General features: G+C 39.3%; 1 protein-coding gene across 3 annotated transcripts in view; it reads left to right on the top strand.

The window, feature by feature from the left end:
- grb10b (growth factor receptor-bound protein 10b) overlaps positions 1-19720 on the top strand; it is a 77199-nt gene extending 57479 nt beyond the window's left edge. For 2 of the 3 annotated variants that reach the window (XM_042489626.1, XM_042489625.1), the window contains exons 6-17: positions 2694-2850; positions 8534-8649; positions 9238-9312; positions 11024-11161; positions 11451-11561; positions 11918-12016; positions 12119-12196; positions 12485-12601; positions 12928-12994; positions 13095-13182; positions 13325-13418; positions 14648-19720. In XM_042489626.1, coding sequence (XP_042345560.1) covers positions 2694-2850; positions 8534-8649; positions 9238-9312; positions 11024-11161; positions 11451-11561; positions 11918-12016; positions 12119-12196; positions 12485-12601; positions 12928-12994; positions 13095-13182; positions 13325-13418; positions 14648-14794 — 1287 coding nt within the window. In that variant the 3' untranslated portion in view covers positions 14795-19720. The remainder of the gene's footprint in view (positions 1-2693; positions 2851-8533; positions 8650-9237; positions 9313-11023; positions 11162-11450; positions 11562-11917; positions 12017-12118; positions 12197-12484; positions 12602-12927; positions 12995-13094; positions 13183-13324; positions 13419-14647) is intronic. The other variant, XM_042489627.1, reaches the window with a different exon arrangement.
- Positions 19721-22637: the final 2917 nt, after the last annotated feature.

Genomic DNA, 22637 nt, shown 5'->3' with positions numbered 1-22637 from the left:
GTGCATGCGTGTGCAAAAGTCTGCAGGTTTTTTTTTTTTTTTTTTTTTTTGTTCTTTAGAGAAAAAGAATGTTGGCACGAAGCTAGCCACCAGGGGAGGAGGAGAAGGTCGGAGTGCTCAAGTGCTGCTCCAGGTTTGTTTCATTTCATTTGCTCTGTAATGAGTCTTGTTACTGCTGTGAGAGGCAGAAGGGAGATCTGACTGGGGAGTTCAAAGTTAAGCCACAGGGAGGGAGGAAAGGCGGGACGAAAGGAGGGAGGGGAGAAGAGAAAAAAATACAAGCCAACAAGCCCTCACTTGAAAACTTTGAACATCATGGAGACAAAAAAAAGCAACAAAAGCAAACTTTTTTTTTTTAATTTCCGCCTTCCTTTACTGTTTCTTTCTCTTCCTGCTCCTCCTCCTCGCTGCCCCACACCCTTCTCAAATGAACCCTCTGCTGAAAAGAAGCTGAAGCAGAGGAGCTTGCAAGAGGTCTGAAAAAGTTGGCTGCGTCTGTGCATGACTGTGCGTCTGTGTTTCTACTGGAGTGCGTATGCTTCTCAGAGAGTGTGCGCCTCTGTGTGTGCGTGTTCGCCTGGGTCTGTGTGGGAATGATTACATCAGCCTGCTGCAGCCTTATGATTGGTTGCTGAGCGTGTGGTTTGATTCAGTGTGCCTCGGAGCCCGTGGCTGAGGCTGTAACCCTTTGTGAGGGGGAGAGAGAGAGAGAGAGAGAGAGGGAGAGAGGGAGGGAGAGAAAGAAAGATAGTTGTCAGACTCAACCGGCACTGGAAGCACTGTACTGTACCTGCTGCCATCCGATCACTCACTGTCTCTGTGTGTCTGTCCTGTAAGCTGGACAGACAGCAGCTTTAGGTCACACAGACAGTTTCTTTTTTTTTTTTAAGGACAGAGCCGGCAGCTTAGATAGACTGAAGGACTAGTCTGCAGGCTATGTGACAGGTAGCACAACTGTCAACTGTCGGAACTCAGATTTGTATCTTTCTCTCTGGAGGAGAATTAACAGCAAGGGTTTCTGTTTTAGTGACTGTGTGTGAGAGAGTGTGTGTGTGGGGGGGGAGAGCCGGGCTCACTCCAAAAAATGCCTTCGTGTTCCCCGGACTGCTGCCTATTGCGGGCCGTGGAGGTAAGACCGCTCTCTTTCTTGTGTCTCTTATCTGTCCTTGTGTGTCTCTGCTTCTTTTCGCCTCGTTCTTCTTATTTTTTTTTAACCTGTTAAGACCATTTCTCTTTGAAGTACTGCTATGATTAACCAGAGGCAAGAATGGGTAAATACCTTAAAGGCTCAAGGACAGTTTGTCTTTTTTTTTTTAAGATGTGAGCAGAGCACTTAAAAAAATAAATAAATAAAGAGTCAAATACGTCAGCGGCTTTGACTGATTGAGGCTTCCCTTGCCTTTTTCGTCTTGAAAATTTTGGATGGATAGAGCGCCTCAGGCCTGGTTTGTGCAAACTGTGATGCTGTAAGCGGCATCTTTGCTCAAGAACAGAATTTCTTTGTCATGATATATTATGTGGGAAGAGTGCATACATGACATGTGTAGGCTCAGTAGGCTGGATTCCTGTGTAGGCTAACACGGCTGGATTCCTCTGCAGGTTAAGAAGGCTGCTCTAGTTTCTCTCTGTGGGCTGTTCGGTGTGTATCTTGTGAATGTGTTACTGCATGGGTTGCCTTTGAAGAGACAACCTGTGGACTTAGATTTAGGACCATATTTCACAACAGAAGTGGCAGTTATATTTCCTCAATTTTTGTTGATCTCTCGCAGTATGTATGGATACACAAGAATATGTGGACATATCTTACAAGGGTGAGATCCTAGCTTGATGCACTGTTGCTATACAGCATCTAAGGGCATATCAGTAGTGGCTCAATATATGTGTGAGTACGTGCGTGAGTCAGTCTTATTAATGGAAACAGCTGTCATTCATGGGTTGTATTATTACTAGCCCGATTGCAGCATATCAAGTCATGAAAAAAAAAAACTTGAATTTGAGCTTAAAGCATAATCGATGTCCGTGTCTTATCTCTTGACAGATGTATACATTTTCTTGATAACCATTGGAAACATCATGCATACTACCTCTTAAGCTGCACTACAGTGTACTATATCCACTGGGTTTAGACTGTCCTGCTTTGTGTTTACAACAGCAGGCACTTGTTAAACACTACTGTATATTTGCTTCTATACTACGCCAACAAGTTGCTGTAAGAAATGCTTGTCTGTGATTTCTAACACCACAATTGCTACACAGTTTTTGAATGTCTGCTCTCTTTTATATTGTGTGCTGTAATTACAGGCCTGTGTATGCTATAGTGTACGGGGTGCTATATGATAAACACTGTGCTAGAGTTTGAAGTAAATAGCTGGCTTCACCCACCTATTAGGCTGAGCTTTCAAAAATGGTTTGTGTTAAATGACTTTATCACAACTTAGTGCTCCCTGTGAGACTACCATTTTAAAAAAATCATATTTAAAGTGTCATCGTATTGTAAAATGATCCGTCACAGTTGGAAAGATCAGTCTTTTGCTTCATTTTATCACATCAAGGACACCTTGCAACTGATTTGAAAGCGTTTTGTCGTTTTCCCGCCTTTTTAAACAGAAACACTTCAGTCTCTAGTTTCCCAAACTGCCTTGAAATTGTCTCTGTGTATTATAAGTGAACTCTAATATATTTTCTCCCTTTAGATTGTGAAGATCTTCAGTGAAGACGGTATGGGTAAAGTTGTGGAGATCCCAGCCGACATGACAGCCAGGGACCTGTGCCAGCTTCTGGTTTATAAAAGCCATTGTTTGGACGACAACAGTTGGGCACTTGTTGAACACCACCCGCTGCTAGGGCTAGGTAAGGGGCAGAGCCCTGCAGGCCTGTTCACAGACACACAAAAGCACACATGATCAGACACTCACATGCCCACACAGAAAGTCATGGATTTTTGGGTGGGCTGAGACATGCAATACAACCACTGACATACACAGGTGCATTCACATATATGTATGCATGCATGCATGCCCGCATACTCGGGGAGACAGTTCAGGCGCATATTCTCACGCAGGCATGTATTCAAGCATGAGTGCATGCACATACTATACAACATACGCACGCACAGAGCTATAATGTCCAATGATCTAATCAAGTCCAACACAGTACGCTCCTGGAGTGTAGCAGTGCAGACGAGGCAGGGGACTGTTACCTCGTGACAAACTGAGACAGACATTGAGCACACACATTGAGCTGCTTGCCATCGAAAAACATGTAGGTTAAACGCATCGATCCACTTGGTGCAAAACAAAATGATCGACATACCCAATGCATTGCACATGAGGTCAGAGTTACTTCAACACTGACATTATTTCACTCAATAGAGAAGAGGCAACTGGAAGAAAAGAACTCGCAGGATGCATCTTCATGCATTTGTAGGAGAGATTAAACGGTTGCTGAGTGTGAGATGATGGATAATCCTAAAAGTTGTCTTCATAAAAATCTGATGCCGATAACAGGTGTGTTGAGATTAGTTGAATTATCGTCCTGCTAAGTTACATAGGGATGATGAAGATTCCAGCTTCAGTGTGTTGTACGCTTAAAGCAGAATAAAGAGCGTTGTATGCATGAGCTCCAGGTTTCCTTAAGTTACTGCATACAAGTAAACAACAGAATTAACATAAGTGGATACAGTGTTTTCCATAAGTCCTCAGTAAGGTTTACCAATAACCTCGGACAAAAACTCTCTTTGGTCTCCACTCATAAATTACACAAACACAGCAATAGATAAATGTTATAGCCTGAAGCTTACCTCTTGAGACTTGTTTGAGCATTAGAGTTATTTAATTTGGTATTGTTGGTTGAAAGGAAAGTTTATGGCTTATACAGAGGATGGTGAGAGAAACAGAGAGTATCGTGTATGGTATCTGTTGCCCTTCACTGATATATTTAACTCGGGAACTCATTTAAGGTCACGAAACAGCTTGGAATTAGGTTTTTTTTTTTTTGAGACTCCAGAGTAAACCAAAAATATCATACTGGGTGTGGACAAGGATAGTATTTTTTGTGTCCTAAAGTACCTTTTTAAGAATGATTATCATGCAGAAAATTATGTTATGATGTTTTGTTTTTTTTTTCTAAAATTGGGACGACATGAAGGGCTCAGAGTGGTAGTCAGCAGCTGAAGGAAAAGAAGGTGATAATTGAAGGTTATGGATCGGGAGATGTAGCGATGGAACTGTAACAAAACCTTTGCCGACTTGTGCTCCTCTCAGTGTCAGAGACGGTGTAATGTTATCGATCCAGTACTATAAATGACACAGCAGAGAGGTGATGGAGATGATTGATGAACAGTTTAAAAGGCTATGTTTCATGTTAAAGGTTCTTTAGACTGACACCACTCTCCTGAAAATAGAAGCCCTCGCTGCATCAGACAGACTTCGGGGCTAATGTGGTGCAAAAGGGTCAAAATGGTGATGGCGGGACCTACTCAGAAATGAGGAATAATGTTATATATAGAACATTAATTGCATTTTATCTGGCCAGTCATTTGCAGTAGAGGGGCAGCATGTTATACAGTAGATTCTTTATGGATGTATTTAGGGATAAATGTTGCTTGAGTTTAGGGCTGTCAAATGATTTTTTTTAAATTTATTGCAGAATTTCAGTAGTTATTTGGGATTAATCACTTTTTATATTATCATATTTTCATTTCCATTATTTTGCATTTCATAACAGTTTTAAAGTCCATAATGACAAGGTAACGCAATTCTTACCAGAACTATTGATTAGGAATCAAATGACTATCATTCATATGTCTTGAGGTCAAGGGATCATGCTGTTTTTCCATTGCCAAAATGTATCCGAACTTTAGAGCGTTTTTCAGCCCTCGTCCTTAAGAAGGTAGCATGACATAGTTGGTGTCACTATCATTCCTCAGGTCTTCCAGTTTCATATGATACCAGTACTACCACTTTAGCTTTAAAACCCAGTACAGCCTCTTAAAGACAGGAGTGTTAGCAGGTGATCAACACAACAAAAAAACAAAAAAAACAATGCGTCATGAACAGACCTTAATCGCATCGCAACAGCCCTAATTGAGTTATTCTAAAGTCTAAAGTCTAAAAACTACAGAACAATAGTTGCTAAAAGATGCTCTCCTCCACAGGTTAGTAGAGGAATTTTAACTTGTGTCTGCATTAAGGAAGAAAGGAGCTTTGCATTTCAGCCAGCGTGATCTTGTGTTAGACTTGGCCGTATAGCAGTGAGTTTGGAAAGCTGTGGTCAGCTGAACGTTAGAAAACCCAACCTCCCCCTGAGGAGAGGGGCGATTATAAAGCACTTATGGAAGACAAGTTGAGCCTGTGCTCTGTGCACATGTCTGTACAGTTTAACAGATGTGGGAGAGAGGTGGGCGTAGTTTAATATAGAGCAGTGGTCCTGGTAGTGAAACCCACTGTAGAAAGAGACGGATAAAAATGTGTAAAAAACATTTCAGTTCTGTCGTTACGAATTACAACTTGTGTCAGTATATTTTTGGCTGCTATGCTGTCAAACTTTTGGAAAATATATTGTCCCAAAGCTCTCACGTAATATTTCACCATCCATCACGATCTGATTACATTTCTCATCAGGGCTGCCAACACCATGCTGCCAAATACAGTTAGGTCGGCTTGTTGTGAATGACATCATTTTTGGCTCGAAGCGACTCTATTCTATTGCAGCCTCTCTTCTATTGTGGCGCACCTGTACGGCAACTGTATTCTTTCCAGCTCTGGAATAACTACCTGTAGTATTTTATGTTTAGGAGTTCAGAAAATGAGATGTGATGAAGCGGCACTGTTGATGGTTCAAATTGAAGGCTTATGGTATTTTCCACCACAGAGCCAGCAACTGTCTGACTGAATGTGTGTGTGCCCATGTGTTTGTAGATGTGTGCACGAATGTTTTCAGGATACTGGAGTTGCTAGCTTCAATACTTGAGAAACAAGCGCAACGTCGATTCCAATAAAGCTGGGACGCTGTGAAAAACAAAGTAAAACAGAATGCAATGATATGCACATCCTTTTCTAAATATAATCAGTTTAATACAGTACAAATACAACACAATTAATGTTCAAACTGATAAGCTTTAATGTTTTTTTGTAAATATATAGCCATTCTTTTTATTCCTAAAAAGTCACAACAGGGGCATGTTTACCACTGTGTTACATCACCTTATAATAGCATTTAGGAACTCGGGGCAGTCATTTCAGAATTATTGAAAATGAAACGTCTTTCTCGGGATTCACAAGCATGCCCCACAAAATCTGAAGGATACAAAGGTTGTGTGTGATGGAGAATAGATCAGAATTCCATCCAAACACAGTGAGAGATTAGTTTCTTCATGCAAGAGGCATTTTGATGCTGACATTGCAAACAAAGGCTTCTTTATAGTCAACTTTATTATGCATAATTCTGTATAGACTGCAATGTTACAATTTCTTCTCCATTTGTAAAAAACATCTAGACTTTTTGGATACTTATTTCATCCACTGAACATTAGGAAGGATTCACAAATCATCGCACTGTTTTTATGTGCATTTTACGCAGCGTACCGACTTTTTTTGCAATCAGGGTTGTATATATGAAGTGCTTTTTGCAGGATGTGAAAGTCCTGCTCGCCTGTGTACGTGTCCGTGTATGTGTGCACAGCCTGTACGCCTGCACCGCACATGTATGTGCTGTGATATTCCATGTGTGCGTATGTGGTTTGGCGGTGGACGAGAATAGAAGTTTCAGAGAGACCCGAACAATAGTGTGTTTGAATAGAGAAGCCTATTCCCGTACATCGCCGCCCACTCGCTGGTACGCTGCTGAATGGGATAAAACGGCCCTTTGAGATTAGTAACACTGACCTCTACTTGTCACCCTGAAAAGGTTAACAGCTCTGGGACAGTGAGGTAGTGTTGCCAGGGTGAGTCACTGTCACGAACATGAGTGACTCATCAGACAGGCGACGAGATGAAATGAAAACGAAAAAGAAAGAGTCGTGACAGTGTTAAAGAGATTGAGACAGACGGGATAAAGAGGGACAAAGGGGGACATGTGAAATGAGATAATGATGTGAGATAGAGCTGTACAGTCAGATATTGTTTGATGTTCTCCATTTCACATCAGAAACAGATATCAGAGCAAATACTGGTATTGCACACGTTAGTTAAGCTAAAGCATTTTAATTAGACCTACTGGGGAAAGGAAGGATGTCTCTCATTAAAGACATGACAGAGAGAACTTGTAAGGCTGTTGGAATTGAGTGAGTCATGACCGATTGCAGCATCACAGCCACAGAATATTAATCACTGACCACATCCTTACAAGGACGCACCTTTAGTTGAATCACACCCAAAACTATTCATGGTCAAATTCGGCACGTTGTCATACTGGTCATATATAGTACATCCTTTAAACCTGTTTTGAGGTGGAGTTGAAGTCTGCTGTTTTTCAAGTGCAAATGTGTGCAACTCTAAGATCTTTTTGGCACTCATTAGGTATGTCGACTACACGTTGCTGCCCGGCACCGGAAATGCTAGTCGGTTAAACTTTTGATAAAATTATTATTTTCTGAGGTTGCTCTCATCCAATTAAAATGCTGTTACAGTAATCAGGTATTATTCCTAAGGTTTATTATTTAGAACATTGTTTTTTTAGCAAATCTTATTTATTATAACTTTAATGTAGTGAGCTGTTATCATGTGAAATATTCATAATGCAGGGTGCAGAGTGCCACACATTTTAACATTGTTTAAGATACAATTTGGTTGTTGTAAAATGTGATTAGGGATTTCAAATGATATATGCATTTTTTTAGACAATATTTAGCCTTGCATATTAAATTGAGCTCAGTTTTGACTTTAAAAAAAATGTTTTCCTACTTTTGGACTTGCCGATTAGTCTAAGTTTAAACTTCCATTAAAACATCAGGGAACTTAGTTGTTAAGAGCATCCCTAATGTTTATTATATTTACCTTGAATAGGAAAGTGTCAGACACATTTTGGGTGGCTGAGCTACACTTGGAAAAAACACCTGACTTGACATGTAAAGATGGGAAGGTTTTACACACCTGTTTTAAGAAAAGTTTAGCTGTTTTATGGAACTAAAATTCTTACTTCATAAAAATGGGTAAATTATTCATTGAGATGAAGGGACTGTACTTTTCTTTCAGTTTCATTTCTTCTTCTGTCGTATGAGAAACACTGATAAAGAGCCTTCCCTAGAATTCTACTATCTGCACAGCTCATTAGAGATTCCCATGGCACTTGTGTTTCATAATAAGAAAAATGTGATTGTAATCTTAAGGACTACAGTGTGTCCAGACAAGAATAAAACACTCACATATTTCTATCCACTAGCGTCACAAAGCATTTTATATTATTGCAAAGTATTTTTTTATAATTAGTATAACCTTGCAGGAGGTGTGGTTGTTGTAAAATTCTGAAATAGTTTAAATAATAAATGCTAACATCCTTCGTTGTTGTTGCTCCTCTGCTCTGTCTGTCTCACCAGAGCGCTGTCTAGAAGACCATGAGCTGGTGGTTCAGGTCCAGGCCTCCATGAGCAGCGACAGCAGATTCCTCTTCAGGAAGAACTATGCCAAATATGAATTCTTCAGAAACCCGCTGGTAATTGCTTTTTCTAAGAAATTTCTTTCTTGACGTCATTTTGTGAAATATGTGACACCTGTTGCTTGTTTAAAAAAAAAAACACCTGCGGCAACAGCTTCTTTTATTTTTGTGATTTTTAACACACATTCAGTGTCTGCTGGTAGGGCATCATGATAATAGTGTGCATAATATGGTGTTAACTCCACTACAGAAGAGACTTGATGAGTAATAAAATAAGTGGGGTGGGGATAGATATATTGATATCGTTACTGGTTATTGGCCTAATGAGTTGTTATATTTTTGCATATCATCAAAAAATCCAATGTCATGCATCCCTAATTTCTTGTATTTATAGAGCATTCAGTTAAATGATGAGAGATGTTCAAGTGAAATGAGTGGCCACTTGCTTCATAAATCAAATGAATGACATGTTACATAAACATCTCTACATTTTCTATTCTTGTGAATATTATGACAGCTGACTGCACTAATGAGATTTGCGTTTCTTTTTCTGTCACTAATTCCTACCCCATGATTAATGTCACAGTGGCTGATATTCTCTGTCTGTCTGCCTCTCCGCCTCTCTCCACCTTCTCCTTCTACCAGTCATTTTTCCCGGAGCAAATGGTCGCGTGGTGCCAGGAAACCAATCGTACAATTCCACCGTCTCAGCTCCTTCAGGTACATGCAGCACACACAATGGCACACGTTGTCTGTCTCTGTCTCCTCACCCTGACATGCACACAGTTAAGTTTACCTCAGAGTCAGCAGCCGTGACATACTGTACAATCAAGCTGACATACCTCAACTCTGACCCTTAGACAGTGTGTCTCGTCAGAGCCTGAAGTAATAACTACCGTTGATCCCCTGTTGACACACGACTGTCTCGGCACACGCACCGCAGGCCTCACGCTTGCAATGGATAGAATTAGGCAGTCAGAAATAGAACATACAGTTCCTCACATACCTACCGTTTGTTTGCACAGTACAAATTCACACACTTGTGTCATGCTACTTACCTGCTGCACAGACTGCTCACGGGCCATCCACTGCTTTCAGCAAAAGATGTGAAGGAAACAAAAACAATTCTGGGAGGAGACCAGACAAAAAGATTCTTGGGACTTTGAAGAGCTTCGGTCTTAATGGATGGAGGGTTTACACACAGTCTGGCTCTCTCTTGTATCAAGTAATGGAGCTGTCAGAGACCGAACCACAAGTGGAATCCATCCCTTCATCCTTGCCGCTCACAGAAAGCTTTTAACTCCCCTGCTGATCATATAGACGTTCTGCTCTACATAGAGGAGTCAATAAATGAATGGGGATGCGGTGAGGCTGAGTTGTGTCAGGAATCCCCAGTGTTTGACTTCTTCTAAACACAAGACCTTTGCACTCAATTAGTGTGCTCTCCAAACCAAGACGGTTTCTGACCCGCGCTCAGCCAGGTGTTTGCAATATTTCCCATTTATGCGAGAAGCACATGTCAACACGGAGCAGCCGAGGTGTAGCGCCTCAAAAAAGAAAGCTTTTTGAATGAATGTCGCGTGTGAACTCTGCGAATGTCGGAAAATGCTCATGCATGAGGCCCTTTGTGGGTTTTTTCCAAAACACTGGGAAACATGTGCTTTAAATATTGAAGAGTCCTCTGGAACAGTTTACCTTCCAGCCGCAAGCCACAGAGTCCAAATCAGCTCTAATAACTTAACCTGCCACTTCATGGTGCAATATTTTTGTGAAACATGGAAACCAACTCCAAATACTTTACACACCCACAAGACAATTTCAGCTTTCAAAAGGAATGCACCGTATGTTGAGTCAATGTATGTACTGTATTAGTCTCGGCAGGCACATTACATAACGCGTCAATTTTTGTTCAAGTATATATTATTTTACTTTTTCTATTTGAAATAGAAAATAAAAATGTTGAAATTCCTTGCAGACCATATTTAAACTGTTAATAATGTATATAACATACATATTGATGTTTGTGTCCTCTTCACTTCTCTTCAGTACTCTACACACTTTGATTTTTCGGAGAGTAGCACAGTGTCTGGCCTTTTTGTGGTCTCTACCAAAATGTGTGTAAGAATTCAAGCTGCCGCCCATCTCATCATCAGCTGTCAGTCTTACGCTGATGCAAGAAGCCCAGATGACACTGTGTTCTTTGACAAAAAGCAATTATCTCCTGTCTGTGGTGCCTCTACAGATGGTGTCTACTGTGGCTTTCGGTATCGTGCTGTGACGGTGACAGAGAGCTTAGAGGCTTCAGATTTGATCCAGCATTGCCCCTCTGAGGCAGAGGAGCCCTCCTCCATGAAGGACATTATAAAGCCAATAAATCCAAACTTTTGTATGCTGATCCCCCGCTTTCTGTCTTTTTCGCTCCCTCCCACAGAACTTCCTAGCAACTAGTAGCTGTCCAGAGATTCAGGGTTATCTGTATGTGAAGGAGGTGGGCAGGAAGTCATGGAAGAAAGTTTACATGTTCCTGCGGCGCTCAGGACTCTACTGCTCTACAAAAGGAACTTCAAAGGTAACAGCCACTCAATCTTTTCATCCTCAGGGGACACAAAAACTTTTCTTTTTTAACTTTACAATTACAGTCATTATTCATCATTAAAGAATTCCAATGCATACTACATTGACATTTTATAGTAATAACATATTAAATATTCCAGCTTAAATGTAATTGCCTTCCCAAGAATCTGCTTTTTTTTTGTTTTTTTTATGGTGGTCTCTCTGCGTGTGTCTGTGTCTGTCAGTATCCCTCCAGGCTGTGTCTCCCTGTGATGTTTTGACTTATTAATTATTTCTGTCTCCAGGAGCCTAGACATCTACAGTTTCTAGCAGACCTTGAAGACAGCAACATCTTCACTGTCATCACAGGCAAGAAGCAGCACGGTGCACCCACAGACTTCGGGTTCTGCATCAAGGTGAGTCTCAGATGACAGATGAAGTGAGATGAAGCTGATTTCTAATGAAATATTATGAGCTGAGGAATGATTGACATCTTGTGCATCCCTGTTTCAATAAAAGGCCGCCGGCATTTATACATACATATTAGTGCTGATGTTCTGGTTTATTTCTGTATTACTATACACTTCTATGTTTATTTTTTTATTTTTTTACATTTACTTCATGTTTTCTTTCATCTCTAAGCTTTATATATCCCAAGTGTAACATATGACAGTTGTATTATCATTATCGGCTTAGTTATTAGGGATGGTGGAGCTAGCAGTAATAATGATGATTATCTCTGTTCTGATTCTGACAAATGTTAATTTCGCAGCCCAACAAATGTCGAGGGGAGCTGAAGGAGTTGAGGATGCTGTGTGCAGAGGATGAGCAGGGCAGGACCTGTTGGATGACTGCCTTCCGGCTCTTTAAGGTAAACCCTTGACAAAATATATATTGCCGATTTTTGATGACGTGTACAATACACATTAAGAATTTAGTGTTGGTTGACCAGTTTGTTCCTCTTTGTTGACAGTACGGGATCGTGTTGTACCAGAATTATAAGATTCCCCAACAGAGGAAAACCTTGCTTTCACACTTCTCAGCACCTGTGGTAAGTTTACTGCTTTGCATAAAACTCAATTAAAGCACCTTAAAACCTACACCACAGAAATGACTGTTTCAGCATAACAACATCACTTTAAATACTATTGTCATGCATGTAGTAGCAACAGCTGACTAACTCACATGACAAGTGTAGGAGAAGGGAAGCCAAATGCTAATTGTGCAACCCCACTTTATATCGGCGCTGTCTTTACTTACATTTTTACATAGCTTGCACTTCAGCTGCTGCCTTTGTATCCACACATTTTGTCCATAATGTGTCTCTGTCTCCCCCTAGCGGAGTGTATCGGAGAACTCCCTTGTGGCAATGGATTTCTCAGGGAGGATAGGCAGGGTGATTGACAACCCTGTAGAAGCTCAGAGCGCCGCCATGGAGGAGGGACATGCATGGAGGGTGAGACACAACCTCAGTTTTTATACTGTCTCTGTCAACAATGCTCAGAGCGGACCTCCAAACATCTCCACAGATGGCATTATTTATTTTTGCTTCAATATTCATACAGAGCTAATTTTCCTCTGGCCATAAGTGTTTATTTTTTCTGTTATTGTGAGCTAAAGAAAAAGTTGTTTACTCATCAAAGTGATATTGCCGTGATGTGACTGGCAAAATCTGGAGGCTGTCAGATTTAAACTCTTAAAGCTTTATCACCTTGAACTGTCATGTATACCAGACCATGAACTAATCCCTGTTGTTCTGTCTCTGTGTGGCATCTCTCTCAGAAGAGGAGTCAACGAATGAACATAATCGGCTCCCACAGTCCACTACACCACTCCTCGCTAAGCTCAGGTAAAAGCGAAGACAAAATTGTGTATTGTGAACTTCTTTTCACAGTTTTTCTTTCAGTTAAAAATAACTATTTCACATGCATTTTAAACTTTCTCTGCAGTCATCCACATAGCTCAGTTGTGGTACCACGGCAGGATAACCAGAGAAGAATCCCATCGCATTATCCACCAACAGGGACAAGTGGATGGGTAAGGGAGCTGGAGCTAAAACTCATTTTACACAGGCAGATTTCCTCTTCACTGAATACGAATAAAATATGAAATGTTTTAATTTTTTCCTTACTGCATCATTAAAATCAAGTTAAGTGAATATTTTTCTCTTGGTGCACAGGTTGTTTCTGCTGAGAGTCAGTCAGAGTAACCCCAAGGCGTTCGTGCTTACATTGTGCCATCACCAGAAAATCAAACATTTCCAGATACTACCGGTATGCATTGCTTTTACACACACACACCACACACACACACACACACACACACACAGACACACTTTATATATATATTATATATATATATATATATATATATATATATATATATAATATATTCATTTAGTGGGAAAAATGGTCATTGAATGGTGAAAGTAGTAGGTGGTATAATAAAAGGAACAGTCTGTAGGATTTATAGGATTTAGTGGCAGACTTCCCCCATGTGCCAAGTCTTAACTCTCGGTTAGGATTCCTTCAGTGTTCATTAGTCAGGAGGTTTTTACTGTGCACTGAATTATCCACAGACGTGTTTTCCTCTCCAAAATGAATATATAAGATGATATCAACTGTTAAAAACACTAAATAAAACGGTTTCATATTAAAAATCTGTTTTTCCGATGCTACTCGTCACGGCGGGGCTGCTAACCATGGTGTCTGACACGAAAATGTAACTGGCCTTATCTGGAGCAAGTGTGTGGTTTGTCCATTTTGAGCTACTGTAGATACATGGCAGTGCAACAGGACGGAAAAAAGTTCAAGCAGTGCGCACACCCAAAAGTGATAAAAACTAGGTGCTGGACTTAGCAAAAACAGATGTGAAAGAACAAATAAAGTCCATACACTAGTGCAACATGACGGACTCTGTGGATGAGGACCTTATCCTTGTTTAGATCAAAGAAGCTCATTCTAAGGCAACAAAGACACGAAGATTCTTATTTTAATGTGATTTATACATTAAAGAAAACATACTAAATAGAAAATTCAATTTCTGCAAATATCCCCTCCGCACACTTGACCTTTAAAACTGTTTAAAAGGTGTTGTATTTATCAATATGTCTCTTGTGACATGCATTGATTGAAATGATTTATGGCAAAAGGCTGCTGCACTCCCTCACAGATCATAATGGTGCATCAGTTAGCCCAATAGTGTAAACTAACTGTCGACAAAAAATAATTGTATTTGTGATCTGTGTCAGTCCCAGAAGGCAAACCATTTAGCCATTAAAAAGATAAATTATGTTTAGTCTTGAATTAATACAAGGTTGTTCAAATCCAGGATTTCTCTAGAATTTAGGAATTAAATCAAAAGATTGATAGATAATATAGTGGCGAGTAGTAATGGGTTATATATGTGATTTGTTGCTAAAAAGCCCAAACATCTAGAACCATTGTTAAGGTCCTTTGTCCTTGCTTTGCGGTGTGTCCCTGCTCGCTCTTGACCCCTGCAGTGTGAAGAGGACGGCCAAGCCTTTTTCAGCCTTGACGACGGCGCCACCAAATTCACCGACCTGATTCAGCTGGTGGAGTTCTACCAGCTCAACAGAGGAGTGCTGCCTTGTAAACTCAAACACCCGTGCACCGTCGTGGCCTTATGACACCTTCGGATTATCTGACTCCATGACCTCCTATCACTTGACGTGACTCTGCCTGAAACAAAACAACAAGAATCTTTCTGTTCGTTGGTTCTTTTTTTGTTTTTACCTTCACAAGAAGCTGGTGAATTGACTGATTTCGTTGTTTATATTGTCGTGAGTCTGCCGGAGACTGCTGACTTGTTGGATTCCTTTTGCATGGATGTTTGAGGAGCCGGATGCACAAGTTGCTTGTGAGGCTCCTAGGTCAAGAAGAGAGAAGAAACAGGAAATGAACACTGCCGTTTGTGTCAATGCTGTCGCAAAATCTTCCACAATCTTGCTACCCATAGTCATCAATAAGCTTGGACACAGTGACCCTCATATCACACAGCTCGGTTTTAGTCTGTGTTTCCCTTCAACTGGACAATCAGCAGGACAGTTCAAACTCTCGTGTGGACCACTCCGCTCTCTGAGAACAAACTGTAGTCTCGTTCAAACTTCCTCACACGTCCTCAAAGAATATACTGTAGATGGAGAGTTGATTGTCTTAGTTTTGCACTCATCGAACTGGGAGTGGCCTTTGACGGTGCATGACTTCTCAGCTGTCTTAACTTTGAGATGGTGCCACCGCCCCCTAGTGTCATAGGCATTCAAGGACATGTCAAAATTCAACATGGATGGGATTTGGAGGTGCCAGAAAGAGTGTTGCTTTTAAATCCTCTTTGAGGTTTTGAAACATCAGATGAAAATGGCTACAGGAAAGTCTGGAACTGTTGGAAAAAAAAGTATTTTTTAAATAGGGGACAAAACAAATTTTGAATTGTTCACCATCCCAGAAATTTATTTGCTCATATCTCACCAGGCAGGGTTTCTTTTCTTGAGACATTGCAGTTATGTATTATTATTAATAGTCTCTTTGATAATATATTTTTTTAAAGCCCACCTTTTGCAACTCTTCATTATTCACATATGCTACAATAAGGTCATTCTGTACTTGTTATCCTATTGCATGCTCCATTTCCCCAAAGCGTGTCCCCGGCAACTTCCACAAAATCGAATAAGCATTTGAACAAACCATGGTGTCATTCAGGGTGAAATAACAAATAATATAGCTAGATGAATTTTGTAATCAGGTATACAGTTTTGGTGATTACAAAGTTAAAAGGGGAGGCAAAGGCATGGTGGAAGCTGTGGGACAATGAGGAGTACCCGTCTTTGTTAGGTTCTTGTTACCACAGCACAGGGAAGGATAACCACTAGCATTTCCTTCAGGTTTTCTTCAAATGATAGCAAATCAAAGGAACTTTAAAAATTGTCATTTTTGTCAAGCAAAATTAGATCACCCCCAGAGATACAGTGGGTCATGTGGTAAATGTTTATCCTGCATGGGTCTGTACCCTCTCTTCATATATTGTTCCACAAAAGGCCTCCTGTATTTGATGGAAGTCAGTGATATTCTGTCAGACATAAATCTGGCTATACCAGCATGGTTTAGTGTGCTCTAGTAGACTCAGTGCATTACATTCCATATAATGCGGCCTTTTTCTGCCTGGAAGTACTTGTGAGCGAGCAGTTCGCCTGCTGCCCACTGCACCTCTTGATAAATTCAGGCAGACTTTCTATCAAAAGTTAGCTGTTGCTACAGTATATGTAAAGGTAAATATATAAAGAGGGAAGAGTATTGAAATGATCTCCATCTCTTCCTCTTCCCAGCTTGTCTCACCCAGTCTCATCATACTTTCTTTTGCCTGCTGTTGGACAAAGTGAAAATGTTAGTGGTGTGGCAGCAACGTAAAACTTTTAGGACTCGGATCTCTGACTGCAAAAGTACTACAGTGCCCACTTATCTTAACTTGTGCTGTCTTTTTGATTGGCGATAATGAGAGCATCAGACCAAAAACAGGGGATGTAAAACTGAGTAAGTTTGAGGTCACTGAGTACCCCTACATTTTGTACCTGACAGTGCAAATTCAGCACAAATCAACTGTTTTCCTAATGCCAACCATAGTCAGTAAAAAAAAAAAGCCTGAAAAAATTAAATGGAATACCCTTTATGTTCTGGCTAAGTCTACCACGATTTCAGCACTGTGTCTCTAGATTCTAGATCTAGATACCTGCATCAAATTTCAATTTGTATTGATAGGGATACTGTTTTTAGCACCCATTGATCAGGTCTGGCAGAATGGAACAACGCGCATGAAGGGCAAAACACAGCCATGCCCCAAGTTATTCAAAGCATTTCTGATGATATTCAGGGTAAATTCCCCATTTGTTCCACAAATAGCTTAATTTTTTTGTTATTCCGTGATGAAATTTCTAAAACGTCTCTCTCTAAAGTTTTATTTAGTCCAAGCTTCAGTTGTAGCTCTGTTTACGTCACCAGCCAGCAGACAATTGGGTTCTGTTTGTACTTACCTGTTATGCAGCATCAATAGCCATGATTTATTTACCTGCAGGCTATCTTAAATTTATTATCTGAGATGCAGAATAGCCACACCATATTGACTCTCTGTGCATGGTCACTATTATTTATCGAAAATGCAATGACTTAATCATTTTTTTAAAAAGTATTGTTGCAGCAAAATGTATTTATTTATCTGGATGTGACTGATTACTTGAAAATTTTAGATTTCTTTTTCTCAGCGCTGTTCTGTACTATTTTCTATTGTCATTACCATGAAATGATTGACCAGTGTGATTTATTATTATAATTACTATTGTTGTAATGACATAGCATTTATTGTTTTGTTTTAATTTTATTTTATTCAAAATCAGTTTTAGTCATTATCAACAATTGTTATGAGGCGATGTCTCAAAGCACACTGGCATTCATGGTGTTAATGTTGTCATTCCAGTAGATGACAGGTGGAATGTTGAGAAATTGAAAACTAAGTTTCCCAAAGCATTCGTCATGGTTTTTTTTTTGCCAGTTTAATTACTGTTCTCATTTCTCCCACAACTATAAAAATATCTTCTGTTAAGATTTCCAACCCTTTTATGTTGAAAAGACACTTAACTAGCAAAAAAATAAATAAATGAATAAATAAATAAGAAGAATTCAAGTAATAAAGCCACAAATGTTTTGGGAAACTGGGTCAAGTAAGTTACAACATTCTCATAATTCACCGTTTAAACACTTTGCCTTGAAGAAATAATTTTAGAAATTTTAATGTAGGAAAAAAAACCCTAATATTCAAGTAAAACCTGGATTTTTTTAATGCTTAGATTAGATATAATTAAAGAAATGCATTACAGAAACCCACCAACTCCCCTTGCACACACACACGCACACACACAGACACAGTCACATTTTAAAATACCCCTAAAACTGCAATGAACAGGGATGTGATAATCCTGTGTAATTTAAACACCAGAGCAACATTGTTCGATGGTTTATGGCATTGACCTCCGTTCATCAGAATGAAGAGCTTAACTCAGTATGTACATTTTTATCAGTTGCTTGAATGTGGATTTTATTCTGTAGATATTCTGTCTGATATGCTACATTAAGAGGAATCTGGATTATCACAAAACACATTTTTTTGTAGTTGCTGAAAGTCATCTTAAGCTATTGAGACGTCACTGAAATAATGATGCTAGCTGTTTGTTAATCCTAATCTCACCCCTCTCAGTTCCAACTCTGCACTCATCCTCAAAGTCCCAATATTATGAGTTTTTTTCTTCTTGATGTGAATGGTAGCAGATGTCAACATGTGAGGGGCAGGTAGCCTTTAAGATGGAGGGAGTGTTTGCATTTAAAAAAATGGTCTTATTCACTTACCCTAACTGCATGAAGTCAGAAAGTAAATCCAAGTAGCGAATGCATGAAAACTCAATCAGGGGATATCCGCATTTTTTACACTTAACAGAAATGAATGTAACTGGTTGCTCAGGGTTGACTTGGAGCTTGTTAACTACTGGTCCATCAGCTCTCTCTGGTTTTGTACAAGATGATGATGGATTCATAAATATTTTAGTTTCGTTAAGATTTGTTAGACTTTTCTCCATTATGTGCAGCACCAATCTGCTAGTTGTGATTACTTGAAACATATTCTTGCAGCAAAATGGATTAGAAAGTTCTATTTTAAATTAAGTGTTGTTCATCCTATTGTGCGTAAAAAAGAAAATCGAAATTACTTGCGTGGCTACCTGAGCTGATTCTCCTTGGCAACAACAGGTGACCAATTCATAAAACATTCTTAATTTTTATGCCATCAAGCAATTAATTAGAAACTGTAATCTGATTTATTTCATCATATTAGACACTCAAACATGTAAACAAAATAAGCCACAGTGGAGCACAGTGTCACATTTGGTTGCCTGGTAACCTGTAACCACAGATGGTGCCTCTGATGACTTTGCTGTTTCTGCACAAACCAGACCCCTAACATGTGGACCAAATGGCAGACAAAGCTACTGTTAAGAGGGGACCGTTCACACTCAGAAACCAACCAATCAGTTTTAATAAGTACTCAGTGAATACAGTTCAAAAACAGAAAACAGCACTCTGAATGATTCTGGCGAGAGGTGATTGGGAATGAATGCTTGTATTCTTCAGTTGCAGTTTACTTTTGGACTTGAAAGTGTCCCAGATTCCTGCAAAGATGGATTGATTGATTATCATCTTGACTCATGCATTTTCATATCACAATGCAAGATACCGTGGCTGTACAAATGAGTAAAGTAAAAAAAAAAAAAAAATCTATATATAAAAATATAAACTATTATGTATTTCAGGGAATGCAAAAACGAAAACAGTAACTTATCTCTTTTTTTTTTAAAAGAGAGAGCTCCTGTATTCAAAATGTGCTTTGCTTCAATCTGTAAATAGTTGAATGGCTTATAAAATCTTAATTGTAACCTTTTCAGGTATTTTTGTACAAATAAGGGACTGATATATTCTGTTTATTGTAATTAGAATAAAACATTAATACATTGATATATAAACTTAAAGTGTGTTTGTCTTTACTTAGGGTTTTTTTTTTTTTTTTTTACTGTAAACCACTTCACATTTTCTAGTTGATTGTCAAATTTGCACAAATATGCCAAAATACCACACGTCATCTTTACTTTATAAGATTAACAGCAGAAAAACATGTGGTTTAGAATTGCTACAGTAAAAGCTTTAAAGGCAACATAAAATTGCTGCCAGTGAGACAAAAATATTATGGCTATTGGTTCCAAATATGTAAAAATAAAATTTACAAATACATACAAATGGGAAAACAACAACAACAGCAAAATACGAACAGTTCCAAACAGTCCTTTATAATCTATACAATCCCCTCTGTGTTGTTCTGTATCCACATTGAACTTCATCGCTCCAAAAGTTCTTTTTACTGTTTTAGGTCCATGTAATTGAAAGAACTTCGACACCTGGCTAACAGCTTGAATCAGCTTTTTCTCAGTGGTTCAATGATCTGCTCATTAAAAATGCTGCTTCAGTCTAGCTTTTTAGCTGCTGTTGTTGTAGAAATAGAGACTTAATGCTATATTTAGCATTTTGAACATTAGGCTGTCATCTCTTGAAGGCCAGGTGCAAACATTTATAAGTAAAACTTGAAAGATCCGTAATTTTGTAATGAGGTATGCTTGTATTTAAAGTAAATTTAAGCAATTTAGAAATGTTTTAATTGACTGCATATTCTGTAAAAACACATAAATTATGCTGATGGTGTTTTCCATAACAGGCAGTTGTGCTAATTGTGTTAAGAGTTTTGTAAATGTCACTACAGACTTAACAAAAGGATGTTAGCATTTGTACATATAAAAAAACACCAACTGTAATGTTAAATTAAAGCCCACCAAAAGTGTAACACTTTTCCACTAGATGGTGCAATATCACAACAAGTTGAAGGGCTGATAAAAGTTAGTAACAAGTAACAATGCACCAATAAATCCTGCAAATGATTCATAATGTGACAGAAAAATGCTGATGCAAAGGAAATCAGTTTAATGTGGGGCTCCCACTGAAAGAACACTGCATTGATCCTTCTGAGAACTGACCCTTTGACCCTACCTCTTTTCTGCTGTGTCACACCCTTTGGATTATCAGTCATGCAAAAGTAGTGAGGTTTGAGGGCTTAAAGGTTTGTTGTGGTCAAAAGATTAACAGCTCTGATGCTTTTGCAGTGTTCAGTAACTTAACTAGTCACTTTCTAGTTTGTAGTGTTTCTGGGGTGGGCTGCATTATTTTGAATCTTGTTGGTATTTGTATTGTTATAGCTCCAATGGACTAAATATAAGCTGTTGAATTGTATTCTGTGTTCTGTCATGTTCATCAGCATATGAGTATTTAGAGTGTTTCTGTCCGTATATGGTTGTCCCTGAGATTTTCTTTCGACTCTTTGTTGGCTGGCCACCTTAAACAGATCAAACCCATAACGCCTGCAGAATTAGTCATGTTGTGATAGGATAACACAAAAACCATATCTCATGTCTGTGTTTCAAGTACATTTTAAAGACATCTTTTTCTTTTTTGTGCATAACAGCCTGCCATCAAATCAGATCAGGCTGACTGTGTTGTTTCCTTTACGCTTTGCTTTTATTGCAATAAGTTTTTGTTTGTTTTTTATTTTTATTTTCTAATTCTGTTATTTATTGTATTATGTGAACCCCTGTTATTTAGTTTGATCCGATCATTTGTGTCATGTGTACGCTCTCTCTCAAACACACGCACACACACACACACACACACACACACACACACATACAATCATCACAAACTGGCATGGTTTGTGCATGGCCCATGACAAGAAGGCTCTACAGCGGATGATTAAAACTACCCAGAACATCACTGGTTCCCATCTACAGAGCATCAGTGACCTCGGTGACGTGAGGTGTCTGCACAGAGCCCAAAGGATACTGAAAGACAGCTACAGTCTGTTCACCGTGCTGCCATCTGGAAAAAGATACAGAAGTATCCGCTGCCGAACCACCAGACTACAGAGCAGCAGGCTGTGAGACTCCTCAACTCCTCCTTCGACGCCAAAAAGATGAAGCAAGATTTAGGATCAACTTCAATTTAATTTCTTCTTAAACCACATTTAAGAAAAATAACAATAAATCTACCTTGTACCTTGCACACAACACACACACACACACACACACACACACACACAGAATTAACATATAAAGACTGAAAATGGGTACTCTGGACTCAAAGACAGATTTTGAAAAAGAATGGTTAAAAATCAATACAGCAGAGGCTCAAACAACCCACGCTTTAGTCCCTAGAACTGAGATGAAGCCCAAAAAATTGCTGGATTGTACATTTCCAATAATGCATTGGTCACTGCCTTCTTCATCTGTCTTCATCTTCCTTTAAACCCAATTGTGATGGAGGCTGCGTGTTTTTGTAATGCAGGGCTTGTGTCAAAAATCTGTATCTAGCACAATTTTCTTTGTTTTGACAAAGCCTCTGCAGAGACACACAATTTTTGGATAATGATCTTGCTAAAAAAATGACTGTCTTCAACAGCTGACCCAAGTACACATTGTCTCCTCTTGCCAAGGTACCAGTTTAGGGTCAAGAAAACTGACATTAAAGTAAATTACTTTGCTAACTGAGAGGAGAAATGACGTGACAATGTTTGCCAGCTTCTTGTGAAAAGATCATTGAGTTTTGATCATCATTGAGTTAACACAGGTGATGTCGTGGTGATGTGTCACCCAACCATGTCGATGGCTTGGCGAACGTAGACATGTCAAATCCTCTCAGCTGACAGAGTAATCCTGTCCTATGTCACATTTCATACCACATTACCAGTACACCTCTCATATGTTATAGGTGTGTCTGAATGTACAGTAGCTGACAGTTTTGATAGTGATGGGGCTTTCATAAAGGTCCCGTAAGACAGATAAC

This window comes from Plectropomus leopardus, chromosome 7 (assembly GCF_008729295.1).
Source record: "Plectropomus leopardus isolate mb chromosome 7, YSFRI_Pleo_2.0, whole genome shotgun sequence".
NCBI classification, from domain to species: Eukaryota; Metazoa; Chordata; class Actinopteri; order Perciformes; family Serranidae; genus Plectropomus; species Plectropomus leopardus.
Note: the sequence above shows the minus strand (reverse complement) of the source record. Positions and strands in the feature narration are given on the sequence as shown.